General features: G+C 48.0%; 1 protein-coding gene across 3 annotated transcripts in view; it reads right to left on the reverse strand.

Annotated features, from left to right (window-relative positions):
* Positions 1-18,179, reverse strand: part of ACSS2 (acyl-CoA synthetase short chain family member 2) — a 39,192-nt gene that overhangs the window by 20,618 nt on the left and 395 nt on the right. For all 3 annotated transcript variants that reach the window (XM_064521393.1, XM_064521392.1, XM_064521394.1), the window contains exon 2: positions 17,649-17,844. In XM_064521393.1, the coding sequence (XP_064377463.1) occupies positions 17,649-17,844 (196 nt within the window). The remainder of the gene's footprint in view (positions 1-17,648; positions 17,845-18,179) is intronic.

The raw sequence follows: 18,179 nt of genomic DNA on the forward strand, positions 1-18,179 counted from the left end.
GCCACCAACCCCTCGCCTGCAGCCGGGGCCCGTGGCCGGGTGGGCATCGCGGGTGGGCCTTGTGCAACCCCCAGGCAGCACCGGCCCTCAGCACAGCACCAACGCGCACAGCAGAGCCCAGAAGAGACGCTCCCCCCGCCCCCGGCTTCGGAGCGGGGTCTGATTACAGCCCTTGCTAAAGCAGAGGGCGTTTGGGAGGCCGGCCCGGCGCAGGCCGGCCCGCAGGGCAGGCTCGCCACAGCCCTCGGCCGCGCCGGGCTAATCTGGGCAGCGCGAAATCAGGTTTGCCCATCGACCCGGCGGCGTAACGCCTGCCTGAGGAAGGCGAGGAAGGCTCCGCTTTGCGCATTAAGCTCGGGAATCCTCTGACACGAGCCGCTGGCAAGGCAGGTCTCCGCAGCGGCTTGGCTCCCTGCCTTGAACATTAATTGGCTTCATTTCTAATTGGTGCCTCCGTACCACGCTGCAACAGCGCCTGCCCTGCAAACAGCTCTCCAAGGGAGCTGATTCGCTTCAGCCTGGGGCGGTTGCTCTTGCGGCAAGATGAGCCGATGGTGGGATGGCGACAGAGCCAATGGGGAGGGCGCCGGCGCGCCCCGCGCTCACGCGGCAGCCAGCGGCCGAGTGGCGGCTCGGGAAACACCGGCGGCCTCGGGGCGAGCGGCTCTGCTAGCCTGCCTCGGGGAGAGCCGCGCCGCCCCGCTGGGTCTCGCCACGCTGCGGTCCCGCACGCGGCACCCGCAAGGGTCCGAGCCTGCCCGGCGCTGAGCAACGCGGACAGGAGTCGCCGCTCTGCTCCCAGCTCTCCCAGGAGCGGGGCGCGAGAAGCTGGTCTCCACGCAGCAGGTCCTCCTCGTCCTCACTCAGCTCCGAGAGGGAAACGCAAGGCAGGGTGTGCGCCCAGGCTTGTCCTTAGAGCCAGAGAGCACAGGGCGCTGCCAGAGAAACGAAGAGCAGGAGAGCAAAGTCAAAGGGAAGTTAAAACTTTTGCAAGGGTTTTCAGAGCGCTTCAAAAGTCCTTTCATAGCTTTTTCTGCGTGACACTGAAAGCGCTCCCCTGGCATCAACAAAAGACACCTCGGGCTTCAAAGCCAAGAATTCAGATTTCAACAATATCTTTTCCTTAATGGAAAATGAGTCACGTCCATATTTCTAAAGCAAAAGATGCCTAGTTTTGCCGCAAGGACCTCTGAGCAGTCTCTCAAGAGCAAGTGAAGTCTCCCTATGTCTGAAAATAGTTTGGAGCACCCACAGCTACACTCAGCAGATTACAATAGCACTCAGAGATTATTCTGCCCTCTTCTCTGGCACAAAAAAGAAAAAAAAACAAATTATGTATTTTAGACAGGACACTTGCAGCAATGCCCACACTCACTGTTCAAAGAAAAGAAGTCTATGCTTCAAAAATGAGCTTGCAAATCCCTGCAAGCAAAGCTCTGTGAGTGGCATCTACCCTTCGGTGCAGAGCAGATAAAAGCGAGAGCTGTCGGTGCTGAGCGTCTCACAGGAACTAAGTGACTTGTCCAAATTCAATTAAAAAAAAAAATCAGAGAAATAACATGAAAACATTACCAAAGTACTCACTTTAATACCCACAAAGTGCCTCATCAAATCCAAACGCACTCAAGTATATCTTTTTTAGGAATTGCTGATGAAAATAGATGGCAGCCATATTGCTGTCACTGCTAGTCTGTTATCTTTGATCTAACGGCAAGTCTTCTTTTCAAAGTAAAAACCAATTTTCAGATCCTCAGGCCTCCCAGATACATTGTTGATGAACTATGTGGCGAAACACAGTTTGAGCCTGATGTTTTTCTCTTCTCCCTCAGACTGAATCCTGCATTTAACAATTGGCAACCCAAATTTTACAATATTTCCTGGCAATGATAGAGATGTATTTGAGATTTTTAGCACTTGAGAAGCCCATTTTTTACACGCTCTATGTTGCGTGCATGCTCAGCTCGAGAAATGCATTTTGTGACCATATGGTCTCAGATGACCACTCATCAACTACATAAATGCAAGTCCTCTAAACTAAACACACAGACACACACTGGTGACCTTCCAAGCCAGAGAGAAGAGGCAGACTTTCTTCTGCGATCCAATCCTTTGCTGAAAAAGTCAACTATCATGCAAAGATGATACCTTCTTCGCGGCCTTCAGCCATTTGTTACTAGGACCAGATAGCCGAAGAGCCTCAGGAAGCACCACCACAAGGGTGTACAGGGTGGGAGTGCCACGCTCTATGCAAAATAAAAACCCACACAGTTTAATAAAGGAGGCACAGGCTCTGCAGAGTACTTAATAAGCTTCTCCCTTCTGTCAACTGTCAAAATAATGGCCTCCCCAGTTCCGAAGAGCGGCCACGACACACACAAAACTCAGAGCACAGACCTCCTCTGGCTCTACCAGCGTCTCAACAAGATGCAACTCTGTGGAGAACTCAACCTGAGCAGGGGAGGAAGAAAACTTCAGATGGGAAACCTGAACAGTCTCACCACACTTGTGGTGAAAACACTCCTTAGAGAAGGTTCATAGACCTACTGCCTGCTCAGCAGAGAGTTTTGGCCTTGGAGATGTAGAGCTGCAGCCATGTTTCACTTGATGCATGCACAGCAAAGGCTAAATCAAGGTTAAACCTCCCTGCAAGAGTGACCAAGCAGGCCAGGAAAAGATTTAGTGTCACAGGTACACTGTGCAGCAGGGAAAATGGGTTGTAGCAGCAGGCATGCATTTCCTGAGTGGTGCATAAACTTGCACATTGTCCCTGTGAAGCAGTGGACACTGAAAAGCCAGATATGGAAGAGGTAGGAGGAAGAAGGATGAGGAGATGCAGCATGGAAAAGAGCGAAACTGTGGCCAGATGTGCTTTTTGCACCAGAGCAGGTTAAAAAGTTACCATGCTTTGTCAAACATTGTAACCGGCAACAGGACTTCCTTCCCAAGCGCTGTTTTGCTTTATGTAACCAGGCCAGCCTGATTTATTTGGTGTTGCCCATCCAAGCAAGTTCAGTCCATTTTAACTGCTACTTCTCAACTGTAGGATAATAAGTAGGTAGAGACAGTAACTTCTTAAACTGCTACAGCTCAGTGTCCTAGGAGATGAATGTTTCACAGAGCACCCAAACTGAACAAGTCAAGCTGACCCAAAAATGAAGGAGCAATGCTGCTCAGTGCGTGTCTTGCACCATATTTCCAAAAAATGATTATAACCTGTTTGACGAATGCAGCCTCCCTGCGCAATGCTCTCAGCACTTGTGCAGAAGCCTGGGAAGCACAGGTTGCATGAAAGATAATCACGTTTTTTTGGGTAATTGTCAGTGATAGTTGTGATTTACAAGGGTTATAATACCACTAAGAGAAGCTTCAGAGTCTCAGGCAATCAGTACACATTACACGGAAAAATCATGCAAAGGAAAGTGAACAAGCTACAGCACTAAGCCGAAGACTACCTGACCCCTGTGAATACTCCCACTGAGGAAGACAGGGGCTGAAGATCGCTCAGCTGAAGATCGCTCAGCTTCCTCCTCTAGGCTCCTGTGACCATGCTGCTCTCAAATGAGAGCACTGACACAAATTTAACAAGCTTCTCCATAGCAGTATTCCCCTAGCAGAGCTTTCCTAGACTGACAGCTGTCAGTTACCAAGGACAACTGGGGTTTGGGGCCAGGCAGAGTCCAGCAGAGAGGTGGCAGCAGTATGGAAAAGCACCAGGGAGACTGCTAGAGCTCCTCTTTTCTCTCCTTACAGCTGGCTGGAAGAGGAGAAAGCAAGAGAAAGGTGGCCGAGCCTCGCTCCAAAGCCTCCCGGCACTGAACTCAAAGCCAAAGCTCCAGGGATGCTCCCGGCAGCTGCAGCGGCCAGTCCCTTTGGGAACCTGGTGGGCAAGTTTTGGGAGTGCAAACAGCCTCAAAGCTGTCAGGTTTCATTCTCCAACGAGCAGAGAGGCCACACCAGCCCGTGAAGCAGTAGCGTTTAATGCAAGGAAAAGGCTCTGCACTTGAGGCAGTGGCAGGGCTCCCAGCTGAAACATGAAAGGGAAGAGTTAAAGGGTCCTTTCCCAGGTGATGATCAAGTTAAGCAACGTAACAGGGAGGACTTGCACAGTGGAGAGCTGTGAACAGCTCAGCTGTAGCCACCGGGACTGTGGGAAAATCTGACTCCTAAGTGTTGCTGGTGCCATCCAAAATAAAATGCAGTCAGAGCACCAAACCCCTTCTAAACCTGGGTCCATGCCAGTGCCCGAGAGGTGCGGGATGGAGCCCGCAGCTCCTGCTCCTCCAGCAGCTTGTCCCCAAAGCACAGACGCATGGAGATGGCAGAAGCCCTCTGCCCATGGCAGGGCAAGCACCCTCCGTGCTGGGTGCCACGGTGCTCCTTGCTCCTGTGCAAGGTCACAGCGGGTGGCCAGCCAGCCCAGGGGCTTTCTGCTCTGGCCGGCCTCCAGAACAAGAGCGACCGAAATACCAGACAGAGCTCAGCTGGGCCAAGCTCCTTCCATGTGTGGAGTGGCTTCACGCGCCTGCCATGCGGGTAATAAAAGCCTCAGGCCTCTTAGGCACCTGCACGAACACCCGCCGGCTGCGTGCTCAGCTAACGCAGCTCACGGCTGCTCACAGAGCTCTCCAGCGCCATTTGGCCTCCGTTATTCTCAGAAGAGCCAGGAAACCCGTGGCCTGAAGACAGGTTTGGGTGGAGACAGCTTGCGGGTGTGGTAACTACAGCTGCTGAGATTTAAGAAAAAAAAAGAAAAAAGAAAAAAAAAGGACAGCCTTCTCCCTCCACACCTGTCCTTGCTGATGCCATCTAACACCAAAAAGGCCTTTGAGTAGGAAGTGCCCTTTAAAGTCTGTCCTTGAGGAAACAGATTTAGGTTGCAATGTGAAGTCTGGAGGGACCAGCTGTATAAAATAATCAGAAAAAGACACCATTTCATTGAAAAAAAAGTATATATTTGCTGGCACATGGACTGTTCAATATGGAAATGCTCATAAACACACTGCCCAAAGTGCAAGCATTTTCCAGCAGGAGTTTTGCACAGACGACTCCAGCAAAAAGCTAGTAAGGCTAAAATGGGTGAAAAAACTTCATGAGAACATTTCATAATAGCAGGACAGATTGCCCTGCCCTTGCTTAACATTATCCAAGTTCCCGATCTCCCACCTCCACAACACAGGCCAGCAAACACCCAAAGCAGTTCTGGGAAGGGGGAGAAGATTTTCTGGTAACAGGCTTGCCAGAAACATCACCCTCTGCATTCCCAGCTGCCACGCTCAAACCCTATTTCATCATGACACAGATCAAGTAGGAAGAGAAAGTTGCATAACAACAGAGCCGAGCCTCAGAGAGGCTGGCAAAAAAGGTTTCCAACTACATTCAGAAATATTTGGGAGTACTTTGAGAGAAAACTGCTGATGTAAACCAAGCAACAGAAAGCCTGGGGAAAAGAACAATCAATTTAAGAATATCTCCTTCTAAATCAACATAGTTAACTCAGAGACCTGCTCTTCTGTGGCGACACAAATCAGCCTATGACTTCCCTCTCCGATACCCCCATACACACAGGTAGGACCTAACTAAGCTCTCAGGTCTGTCTCTGTTTGAGCCAGACCATGTACCTGAGGTGAACAAGTTCCCGTTGCTGCAAAGAAACCCAGACCACGCCAGCAAACAGTGCCCTGGGCGTTGTGCCCACGTACGAGCAAAGCGGGCTGCCGGCTGTCAAACTCGCAAGCCTTTCAAACTGTGCACCAAAGCAGGGGCTGGCCCAGGTGTCCCACCGTGGACAAGATTTTGCAAAGCTGTTGGAGCCGATGGTGGAAGTCTGGTCTCCCAGTTCCTCCTTTGGTGAATCTCAAAGCACTTTAAGAACAAGGCCAACCCTGTTTTTCACTCAACGGCTGAAAAAGCCAAACTGCAGAGGTAGGAGCGTACTTGTGCATTACAGAGCTGAGAACACAGCCACATCATCCTACCCCTGAGCTCTGTGCAGTACGACATGCCACCTCCAGCCCTGGTGCCCATTCTCTCCAGCCCAGCGGACTCAATCTAGGGCATCACCGTGCCTGTACTTCACAACACAGCTAAAAATAGAGCGTATTTCTAAAGAGACGTTGGGCTACCAGCTGCTCTCTGAACAAGGAATCAGCCCTCTGATCACCTTTACAAATATCAGTCCCAGTTCTGGAAGTGGACCCGTACAGATCCACTTCTCAAGTTCAAACAAATCCATGCAGGGTGTAAAGTGCTGACCTAGTGCAGAAGTTTTAAGAAACTCCCATAAGCAGCAGAAAGATTTCTAACCTCTCCAGAGGCTGCTGGTGCAGGAAGCAAGAGCTTGCCAGTACGGAAATACAGCCTGCAGTGAGAATACCCAACACCCTGCAAGTGTCCCACAGCAAAATCTGCATTAACCCTTCTGTTATTCATTCTAAGTACATTCTCAGCTACTATTTGCAGCCTTCAGAATTCTAACAAGTATCAGAAGCTTCTAAAGAAATTTATTTTTTTGCCATTCAACCCCTGTTCACTGCACTTGTTCTGCGAGCCATGCCTACAGTGCAGAACCCAACTAGAGGTGAACACCGTTCAAAAATCACTGCTATCTTTAGTGACCCTCTAGAATTCCCTCCAATCTTTCCACTCATTTGGCAGGCTATGCCCAAGAATTTGCTCCAAGCCCCTTTCACTAGACTGTAGGATGCTCAGACATCACTAAAGGAATCAACACTTCACAGCGTACACTGCTGTTGGTTAAATAGCCAACATAAGCAAGCAAGTGAAGTGGATGAGATAGGGTTTGTGGTGCTTATGTTTACGCCCAAGAGCAGAAATGCTCAGCAGTTGTATTTTTGGAGAACACAGGACTGACAGCAGTCTCTAAGCCCTGTTTCAAGGAAAGTCTTCTCATTGCTTTTTCACATTTCCATGACCAAACAAAGCAGAGAGTTTACAAGCAATACAGACCACATGCAAATCACCCTGGTGCTTATGTCAAGTTATTAAACGCTGACATGCATACGTTCATCAGCAAGGGGAATTCTGCTAGTCCATCACCTGCGGCTTTACGTTTTTCTTACTTATAATAATATTTGTTTGATATTCAGTAACAATAAAATAGAGGGGATATACGCTAATTCTAATTATCTTCTTACTTCCTAAAGTATTTCACAATACATAAAAACAGCCAATAAAGAAAAATGATGGCCTTTTACCTATTTTATCTAAAGCAAATGCTGTTTAAGTTTATTTTTTAAACACAATGTCTAGGGATCATGTAGTATTTCAACACAGCTCATATGCAAGACTCGTTGCACCAAGTTTCTCCAATATTTGGGTTATCTCAGCCATCACTTCTAATCTTGCAAGCTAAATCCACAGAACACTGCACCAGATTGTGACAGTTTGCCATAGGAGAAAACATCTTAGATGTTTATCATAAGTAACATTGGCAGAGAAGCGTGGACTGCTTTTGCCAGTCCAAGAGGAGGAGAGCTTATTTCAAGTATGACACAGCTGACTCCTTGTTTAAACACTTTGCAAACAGTCCATGCAATACACAAAATCCTGGATGAAGCTTTCATAAGTAAAAAAGTCAACAAGCTGCCTGCATCTGGTAAATGTCCCATTTTGGAGAATATTGCATCTCTGGGTGGAGCACGCTGCCAATTATTCAAGACTTTCTACAAACAGTGCATGCCAGGCAAGGTGATTTCAATGGAGGCTCAAAGAACATCCATCAAGCCCATGACAGGAAATTAAGCCTTTAATCAGATTTTTGGTAGACCTATCAACTTCATGCCTTGGAAACCTCCAGAGGTGATGGCCAGATGTCATGTGCTGAACTGTCATCTCATTCCATATTGGAAATATCTTAGACGAAAGTCAATGGCAACAGAACATGCCTAACTATCGGGCAGGCCAGATGCAAAAGAGAAACCAGGAAGGCCAGCAATTCCCCTGGAGGCATTCCCCTAAAGAAGGAAGGGGACACCTGCCAAAACAATGAGCTTTGAATGTCTACAACAAAAAGTCAATTTACAAAGGACTGCCAAGTCTCATGATTTTTGCACCACACCCCATTTTGACATTCAACCCATCGAAACTGCAGAATACCAGCTATCCTTTCAACAAACTATGCAGAGATGCAAATAGAGAACTGAAACCCTACGCCAGACACAGGCAACGGCTCTAACACAGCCCCAGAGTCTGAGAACAGGCAGGAAAAGTCCGGCTCATCACGCTGGTGAGATTCAAGAAGTTTTGTCAAAGCACTGGCAAATCAGTACTATAGCCCATGGCTTGGGGCACAGAAAGCCCAACAGGCACAAAAACACAACCGCCCGTGGGGGAAGCGTCATGCTTGTAACAAGCACCCACTAGAGATCTCTTCTTGCAGAGCCTGACCACCTTGGCCCCTGTAAATGCCTCTAATCGGAGAAAGTCTCATGCACTTGCAGGCCTGATTCCTTCTCCATGTCTGTTCCTTTCGTGCCACGTTGCTTGGGAAGTACATACAAACCATTCACACAGCTAAAATAAAATAATTGGGTTATCTAGTCAGCAGAGAAAACTGAAGGCTTGGATCCTCCATGGAGGAGAGCATGTCCTTAATGTGCACGAAACTTCACCATTCTCTTTATCCACCTGTAGTTTCACCTCTCCTGTCAATATCCCCCATACGCAACTGCTGCGTAATCACAAAGCTCCTGCCAGCAGTAAGCAAATTATTTTTAAAATATATTGAGGTGCCTGTAATCTATGCCAATGTTACAAAACATAATTACAAAAGCAAGTTTCAAAGGCTATGAGAAAATCCAAGAGCTAGCATATATGCTCATACATACACCTCTCTCCTCTCCCAGGTAGTGGTGTGCAACTATGCACTCAGAAGTGTGTGGAAAGAAGGCTTTGCAAAGAGTATTAAGCCAACCTTTTAAGACAGTGGTGCAAGAAGCGATTCATGAAAACCTCTCAAATCCCCTGTGCTGAACCAACAAAGCCAGGCCCTCTGACAGTCCAGCGAGCAGCATGAGGAAGAAATACCAAATATGAACATGATGAACAAACCACAGGTTTCATTTACACTGAGCTACTACACGTCAGGAATGGGACTTTCACAGCAGCTCAGCCACCAGCCTCTTCAACTAGAACAAAAGAAATACCTTGCTCTGGGTCAGAACCAGGGTCCAGTGTTTTGCCCCCAACAGCAGCAGCAGATGCTTATGGGGGGCATGCTAGCCGACCACCTTTGGCGGTCCAGACGCTAGTCTCAATACTGATTCCCAGGGAACCTACAGCTGATCTTGAAAAGTAACCATTAAAAGAGAGGAAGCAAAGGGCAGGGCTTAACCAGATCCATAAAAAGACCATTTCCATTCCTGAGGAACTTAATTTGCTGAAGGTCTTCCTGGAGAAAATGATCCGTGACGCTGTCACCTACACGGAGCATGCCAAGAGGAAGATGGTCACGGACATGGACGTGGTCTACGCCCTGAAGTGCCAGGGACATACCCTCTACGGCTTCGGCAGTTAATTTCTTGAATAACTTCTCATGGGAAACCTCATCCAGGGCTGTCTGAAAACAGTCATATCTGTGGGCTTCCTGACACCCTCATGGAGCTCCAGCTGGTCTGTGAGGCAGGATCTCCCCTTCCAGTAGCTCTGCTGACTCTATCCCCACAGGCTGCACTGCTCCATGTGCACGGTGACCTTATTCCTTACTACAGAACCCACCACGGATGCAAGCCAGATTCACTGGTTCTTAGTTCCCAGGACCTCTCTACAGCCCTCTCTGTAGATGAAGTCAGGTTGGCAACCTCCCAGCCCTCAGCACAGTGGCCCTTTGCAATAGCACATTGCACACCCTGGCCAGCAGTTCTGCAATTTCACATTCAAGTTCCTGCAGTGGATGCCATCTAATCTTGGGTGGTTGCCATCTAATCTTGGACTCTTCTATTGCCATCCAACTTATTTATTTGGTCAAATACTTCCTGGCTATTCCCTTCTATATATATAGACAGATACTGTTTCCCTGTCAGTAACTGCTACCAAAGGTTTCAGAGCAAAACACCAGGAACAAACAGCTCTGACACAACCCAAACGAAAGCTGCTTCCCTGACTCCGCACCGCTGCCAGTATGCGTGCTCAAGACGGAGGGCTTCTTTGTACCACCGCTCTCCTTACAGCTCAGCCTGGCAGCAATCGCCCAAGTGCTGCCAAGGGCTCACTTTCTTTGCAGACTTCGACCCAGGAATTGTTAAAAGGGATCATGAGATGGGAGAAAAGCCCCATTCTGCCTGCGGGGAGCAGGTTTACAGGTTGTCTGAGCTCAAAAAAAGCTACTTGCAGCGCAGATCTTCAATACTACTGAACGTCCTCCGACAGAGGCATGAGTCCTGGGAAATTTCACAACAACCAAGACTACAGATAACTACAGGCAATGTGTAGTCCAGCCACCAGCATCCTTTAATACTTGCCTTCCTCCTGTGTTGCAGAGAGGGGCCAAACAGCGGCAAAAGCTGTGCAGGCAGGACACCCGCCCTGTGCAGAGGGAGGCCTGAGCATAGCTGTCACAAATTGCTGCTTCCAGCAGCCTCCTCCAGCCACTCAAGACAACACAGCGCAACCAGTAGTAGCAACAGCTATGTGGGTCCGAGCCTCTCGCCTCCCCGCTCATCCTCCTGGCCCGACAGCTACCTGCAGCGCACCCCGAGACCGAAAAGGTTCTGCAGGACGAGAACGGGGCCAGGAGTCCCAGAAACATCACGTCATCCTTCCCAGCATCTCCGTAGGAATCGCATGCATATCTGGCAGGGATGAGTCAAGCTGTGCTTTCAAGTCAGTCTTCAGAAGAAAAACACATTTTCAAGTGACTACATATCTGCCAGCTGTGTGAATGGCTCCTAACACGACAGAACACTTAAAACACTGACTCAGAGCATCCAGGAAAGCAGCCCCAGCACACCTGCACACGATGGTACGAGTCTGAAGAAGGTGTTTTGCTGCTCTCAGGTGTTTAGCTCATCCCTTAGGCAAAGCCCCTCACCTGTAGGCACTGTCACAGAGATTTCACCAGAAATAAAGAGAATGGAGGAGGCAGCATACTGAGCAAAAGCCTGTTAACAGAAATGCACTCGGGACAGGACAACCTCAAGACATGACAGAAGAAAACTGGTGGATGCCAGATCTCAGCAAACATGCATGCACATACACACGCAGCCTGTGGAAACAAGCTCCAGGCTACGACCACTATGTTTTCTGGGCCATCCCCTCGGGCCAGGCCAAGCATCTCCAAACCCTCAGCAGGTACCACCACACTGCCCCAGGGCAGCCCATTACCCATATCCCATCCGCAACTGCTCCCACAGTAGGGCAATCAGTGTCACTAAATGAGACTGGTTAATTCTCAGTCCAGCATGGCCTTACTCTAAACAGTCCCCAGCTGAAGATGGAGATTCCATCCACCAACAAAGAAAAGTCAGGGAGCTACACCTGAGAACAAACTACAAATCACTTCAGTCCCACTTTGCACTTGTATATAAGGACCCAGTGCTGTCTATGCTACTGCCACAGCACTAATCATACTGGCATTCACCTCCTGACTGGCAGCACCTGAGAACAAAGCTTTGGGAAGAGGCTTTGTGCAAGCCCTGCACTACCTTTTGGGCTCGGATCAGATGCTTTGAGACAGGTTAGAGCTCCTGGAACAGGAACAAACCTTCCAGAGCTATGTAGCGAACCTGCTGACCAAGCTCAGGTGGATGCTGGTGAGCCAAACCAGTGCCACTTCCTTTGGCAGAGGCAGTGCTGCCTTAGCACTTAGCAGACGGTGCTAGATACAGCATTATCTCCTCACACCTCTCTTTAAATGAATTTGGTTGGCCTTCCCATAGCTAATCCTCAAGTTCTTCACTAGTTCCTGTGTCTTCCAGTTCTCAGCAGTTAGTGACAGTGCACATGCTGCCTTCTGTGTCTTCACTTATATGTCCTTTCACTGTGGTCTGGGGCTGAAAATAAAGACATATTACTGTTTTTGCTGAATTTCTTAACATTTCTGATATCGCCAGCTGATGTCCCTGGCTGTATGCACTACATGCCTAGGCTGTACCCAGTAACTATTCAGAGTTCTTCCAGACTTTCTTTCAAGACTCTTCAGTTGATTTAGGGAAACCGTGCAAGGCGTTCTTACTTCCCGCCTTGCTTCTTTTCAGAGAGGCCTGGATGTGTCCGAGCTGCTATAGCTATCTTCTTTCCTCCACATTTTAATACCAAGTTTTTATTAATGCTCTCACCATTCCCACTGTTGCAGTAGCCAAGCAGCTCAGAATCAGAAAGCAGCTCTGCAAAGCAGAAGTGTTCTCTTTTAAAGGTAGGAGAAACACCGTTCTAAAGCATGCAGGAAACTGGACAGATGCTGCTACTACCAAAAGTTTTGTAACAGCCACACAAAGTCCCAAGGATGGCATAAAACACACCAGAAGACAGCTACCCTTCTTACCATGACTCAGACTACAACTATCACAGCTCTCAAAGGAGTTTACAAGATCTGCAGCTTAGTGAAACACAAGTGTATCCTATATGTTTTATTACTTAATTCAGGTGCACCTAAATTGCCCCATTCCCAGCTACAGAGCAGCAAACAGTTGAACAGTGCAATAAGTAAATGCCTGCCAATAATTAAGACCACAGCTCTATCACACCACTCTCAGCACATGCCAAGCCAAGCAATGGGGAGGCTACACAGATCACTGAGGATGTACTCCAGAAGACCCCTCCCAGAAGACCCCTGAGATTTGCAGGCACAAGTAGGTCACCCCTTTTCCAAATGAGAATTCCCATCGGCAGAAGGGAACTGTACTGAGCCTGGGTAGTGCTGCAAGCACTGATGAAACACATGGTAACTTCTCCATGAGTAATGCTGCTCCTTGCTATAAAGCTTACTGGAATTACCCTCTTTTAAGTAAGCCCTTCAGAGTAGTTAACTGAGGAACAACAGCATCAGCTATGGCTCTTTAGTAGCACCAGCCCAGTAGCTCTGGCTGCTCTTGCCAGCTTGCAAATGTATGCACGGAAACGTGTATCAGTGAGTGCCTAAGTAAATGCAACCCTCCCGCTAGTGAAATTTCTTTCTTCTAAACAAGTTGTGTGATTTAGGGACGTGCTTTCACTACTAGAAAAAGTGTTGAAAGAGGCTGCACCACTGGAAGTATAAGTCATTCAGGAAATTACTAAAGAAATGAAGAGTCAGTTTGGCATGGGACACTCCAAAGTCCTAAAGCCAGCGGGAGTAGCTGAGTGCATCACATCGAAGCTGGCTATGATTAAGCACTTCTGAAAATCTTGATGTTAACAGACACCACTGCCAGTGCCATTTGTGGGATAGTAATGGAAGACTGATACGTGTAAAGGTATCTAAAGATAAAAGCACACTGCCGATCTAGATTCTGGAGGTCAAACACTTTGACTGTTCTCAGCAGTTTAAGGCAAGAGTATTTCTGCAAACAGAAAAGGTCCAGACCCTGACAGCAGAAATGCAACTGTAACACAGTCGGCATCTGGCTTCATTTCAACTCTGAGATGACACATCCCAGAATAAAGTATCCCAGATTGAGCTGTGGCTGCCACTCTGATAAGAACAGCAACCGGTCCAACACCTACCAGCAGCCCGCAGGGGCCCCGGGAGATAGCACGTGTGATATTTTCTACTTTTTTGTTGCAGGCATGTGCTCAGACTGAATGGGCATTTGGACTCTGAGGAACAGTGAGGTGCAAAGGGAAATCTGTATCCTCTCCAGGAAGCTGCTGTCAAAAAACTGTTATTTCCAGTTTCCTGCTGAAAACCTCTAGTGGCAGTCAGGGAGTAGTGCTTTGCTTTTCAACTGATTGTTTTTTAAACAATGCTCTCCCTTTCTTACAGAAAAATTTATCTTAAGAAATCTTACAGCTACAAGCCCCTAAATCCTTTATTAGATTAAAAAAAAATCTCCATTTTATTGTTGTATGTCATGTTTATTCCAGATCCAGAACTGGAACGATTAGCAGTTATTTTTCTGTTTAAACAAAGCTGCAGTAAGTTCTGGCAGCCTTTACTATCTTTGCTTCTCCTTTCTAAATATGTTACTTCATATGCAAACACAAGAAAGCAGAAAACTGATAGGCTCTTCCGAAGCCGGCAGCACTCAGCTAAGCCCAAGCAGCCAGGCCCACGGTGAGACAAAACCACAGCGTGCCAAGTTCTGCCTCCAGGTCCCCCCAGGAAGCTGCCAGTACGACAAACAGGCTGACTGGTTTGAGAGACAAAGTTCACCCATAAGCGCTCTGCTACACACAGATCAGGAAACTGAATATGTTTTGTCCAAGTACCTTTAAACCCAAGGGTCTAATTACGGAAAATATCAGAGAGTTTTGTAATAACCGTTTTGTTTCCTGAATTCCCACCTCATTGTATTTTTACCTCCAGAAGCTGACCAGGCAGACACTTATTCTGGATTATTAACAGGCATTTCAGCACTACCAAGAGTTTGCCTATGCAACAGAGGTGAGCATGGTGGAAGCGTACTGTTTGCTAGCTTTAGTTAATGCTAGCAACAACCACCGGAAAAAAGTCTTCAGGACTGGTCCAAGTCTCATGCAAGTGCCCTCAGCATCTCAGCCGGTGTGCCCAGTGCGTTATGCCTGCAAGGTCCACGACAGCTAGGGCAGGTATCTACCACAGCATTCACTTCAGTCTTCCCACACAATTATGACAGAGATTTCACTTTTGAGAGAAGCACTTTATCAGAAACATTTCCTGGCTCTTCCGTTACGTTTTAGGCCACATCAGCAACACCAAACACAGAAAGAGGAATCAAAAGCAGCAGGGACAGAAATACTTCTAATGTTCATGAGCGGCAGGAGCTATCATAGTGAAACAGGCAACAGAGAAACTGCAAGTGTTTCCTACTGGCTCAGGGGGGTAGTTTTGAACTACACGGTCCTAACAGCACCTAGAGGATGATACCCTGATGGCAAACGTCACCTAGGTACCAGTTACGCAGTACGAAGAGATCCCACAGACAGCCCTTTGCGCTGAAAGAGCAATCTCACACGGGTAGGTCGCAGAGCTTGCCTGCACATCTGATCACAGCATTGCTCAGAGCCTGGAAGGGCCCATAGGCCAAGGCACATCCCCAGCTTCAGACCCTTGAGCACAGCTGGTTTCTGCAATACAAGATGACGAGCAGCGCTACAGGAATTTTCAGAGCAGCTTGGCAAGGACAGATCCTGATGAACCACTAGCTTCTTCCTGTCTAGGCAAAACTTGAGGCAACCACAGACAACACAGTAACAGCAGCTCTAGTTTTTGTCAGGACACACTTCTTAGAAAGGCTCTGCAATGCCTGGAAACACTATTCACTTTTCCCTAATTCCTCCTCTCTGAAAGCAAAGGCTGTGACCCTGTATCTTTTCAGAGCTCTCATACAGTTGATCAGTCACCGATACCTCAGTATAATCTCAGCTCTTTTCCCCATCTAACTCTCCCCATGTATAAGACATTCCTTGAAGGAAGAAATTTGCAAAGGTATTAAAAAAAAAAAAATTCCTAGGAATTCTCTTTGGCTTTTGGAGGCTCTTGTTTCTTTTTTTGGCCTTTCATAAGCACAACAAATCTCAAGGGTTTTAGAAAACTGGGCTTGCTCAATAAAGTGTTTTGCACAAATGCGCAAGCCCAGGGAGCAGACACTGTTTTGTCACTGGAGAAAGGTATGTGTCTGGAAGGCATGCGCGTGTTCCCAGAAGAGTACTTTTACAAACAACAGCCCCTAGCCCTGTTACTTCTATGGGTAACAACCCCTAGCCCTGTTTCCTCAAGACCCTCCGTGCCACATGTTTGTGCTGCCCATCTTTTCAGCGTGCCTCTTCATCACGAATGATAGATTCTGAAGTGGACAGTGCGGTGTCTGAGGCTTAGCTGTGAATGAAGCACACTAGGAGAATTTGCCCCAAAACTGTGTCTGGAAAAAACTGCCTGCTAAGAGGAAAGGGAGATGATATTTTAGCACTGCAAACACAGAGACTGACACGCACCTTTTTAATACCCGCTGCAAGTATTGCTTAGCATCACAATATCCCCACAAAGCCTGCCAAAATAACTGATGAGAAAAACCTTTACTAAGGCCAATTTAAAGCTGTAGGTTGCTGCCTATGTGTCACACACAGGTGTTGAGGTGGAATAAGAATGATGAGGCAATGAGGAGCATCCTCTTTCCGTAAATCCCAGCATGGCTGCCAGCCCTGGCTGCCCGGGAGCCTGCCAAATGGCTTTTGTTTGTCCTTGACACACCTTTACCTGAATGAGCTCACAAAGGAGTTTTCCTCCAAAAGCTGAAGTTATTTTACATCTGAGCGAGTTGGAGAACGTAGCTGGCTGGTAGGGAGGTAAACTCTTTCCACCATTTCACCTGCATAAGCTACAGTCTTGTCAATATGATTATTTGTTAGGTGGCAATTCTTCTACTGAAGTAGCAGGTGCATGTCTGGAAACTCAAGTATGAGCCCCTAGTTATACAACTTTAGAGAAAACTAAACTGCCATAAACATGTTCCTTTGTGCCAGGGGGTGGCCACAAGCCACTTTTATGCCAGCGACGTGGCGGGGGACTCTGACTGCACCAATTTATTTAGAGCAGCACAGTTGTTCATCATTTAAGAAGTCCAAGTATTTTTTTTTAATTGCAATGACAGTTAGGATTTATACAGCTGCTCCTCTGAAAGCAATCACAATAACCTAAGCTAGCACTGCATCTTCGCAAGCTGCATGTGTTTCGCTTTGCTTCTGTACTGCCACATACAGTTATGGGTACACAGATGCAAGATAAATGCATGAGAGTTGAGTGAAGCAGCAGAACGAGAGTGGGCAAGGCAGCGTCCTCGGCTCAGGGAGCAGAAGCGAGCTGCCAGCTGAGCCAGGTCTGCTGCAGAGCACTAATTCTGGATTTCAGAAGTCTCTAGTGAAGCCCATTTTATGCCAATATGAAAGTTTCAGCTTCATGTGACTTCAGACTAGTAACTACTCCGAAAACAAACAGGCAAACAAACTCAAGACAGGGCTGGAAGCCCTGTCAGAGCTGTCAGCCTTTTAGAGAATTTCACAGAGTTAAATAGCTCAAAAGCAAGAAATCAATACATCATTTCAGCATTTAGAAGAACCTTTCTGCCATAGAGGTAGAAACTTGACAGATGGGCAGAATGTGGAAACAGGAGGTCCGCGTTTAATTCACTTTCTGATTTTGGCTGTTACTTGTTTCTGATCCCATTTCCCTACCCACAAAGCAGCGCCTACCTATTTCACAAGGGTACTGTGGCACCTGCCTAAATAAGGTCTGTAAAACAGTACGACTGCTCTCAGCTTTAGTGGGTACAGCGACAAAGGCAGAGCCAGAAGTTCCTGCTACTACGCTGTGCCACTTCAGTGCATCCCCAGACTGGTGAAGAAGCTCAGTTACGCAGCCCCTTCGTGGAAAGCAAACACCTGCTGTACCTATGAAAAGATTAAAGCCTCCTAGGTTTTATCATGCTTTAATTCACCCCAAGAGAAATCAGTATCATTTATATACTTGGCCATTACACTTACACACTGTCTACATTATAATAAAAACAGGACTTTACCAGTAAAAAGCAATTTTGTCCCCCAGCTTTTTCTCATGGACATTTCTATCCAACAGGTTGTAGCAGATGTTGGTCGTTGCCCCTTTCATCCATTCAATAAAGATCTTTCCTTTTGTCACATCGAAGTTGTACTTCAGAAAGGGCCCAGAGTGCTGGGTCTTCCAGTAAAACTCTTTGGCGATGTCACCCCAAAATTCTGCAAAGAGCAACATTTGGATGCAGGATAAAGGGATAAATAAGTAATTAATAACAACAATAACAAAAACCGCGCTTCTCTGTATCTTAAGCAACGCGCTGGGAGGGCCCGGAGCCCGGGCGGCCGCTCCCGGCGCAGCGGCAGCGTGCGGGGCTCGCCCCAGCGGCGCAGGGGGACCGCGGCCGCCGCCGCCGTGCAGACCCCGCCGCCCCGCGGCCTCGTTTCCCGGCACCCGCAGCGCCGCCGCCGCCGGGAGCCGCCCGCCCGCCGTGGCCGCAGGCCCGAGCAGGGCGGCGGGTCGCGCCGCGCCGCGCCGGCCTCCCCCGCCGCGGGGC

Source organism: Dromaius novaehollandiae, chromosome 16 (genome assembly GCF_036370855.1).
Source record: "Dromaius novaehollandiae isolate bDroNov1 chromosome 16, bDroNov1.hap1, whole genome shotgun sequence".
Lineage (NCBI taxonomy): Eukaryota > Metazoa > Chordata > Aves > Casuariiformes > Dromaiidae > Dromaius > Dromaius novaehollandiae.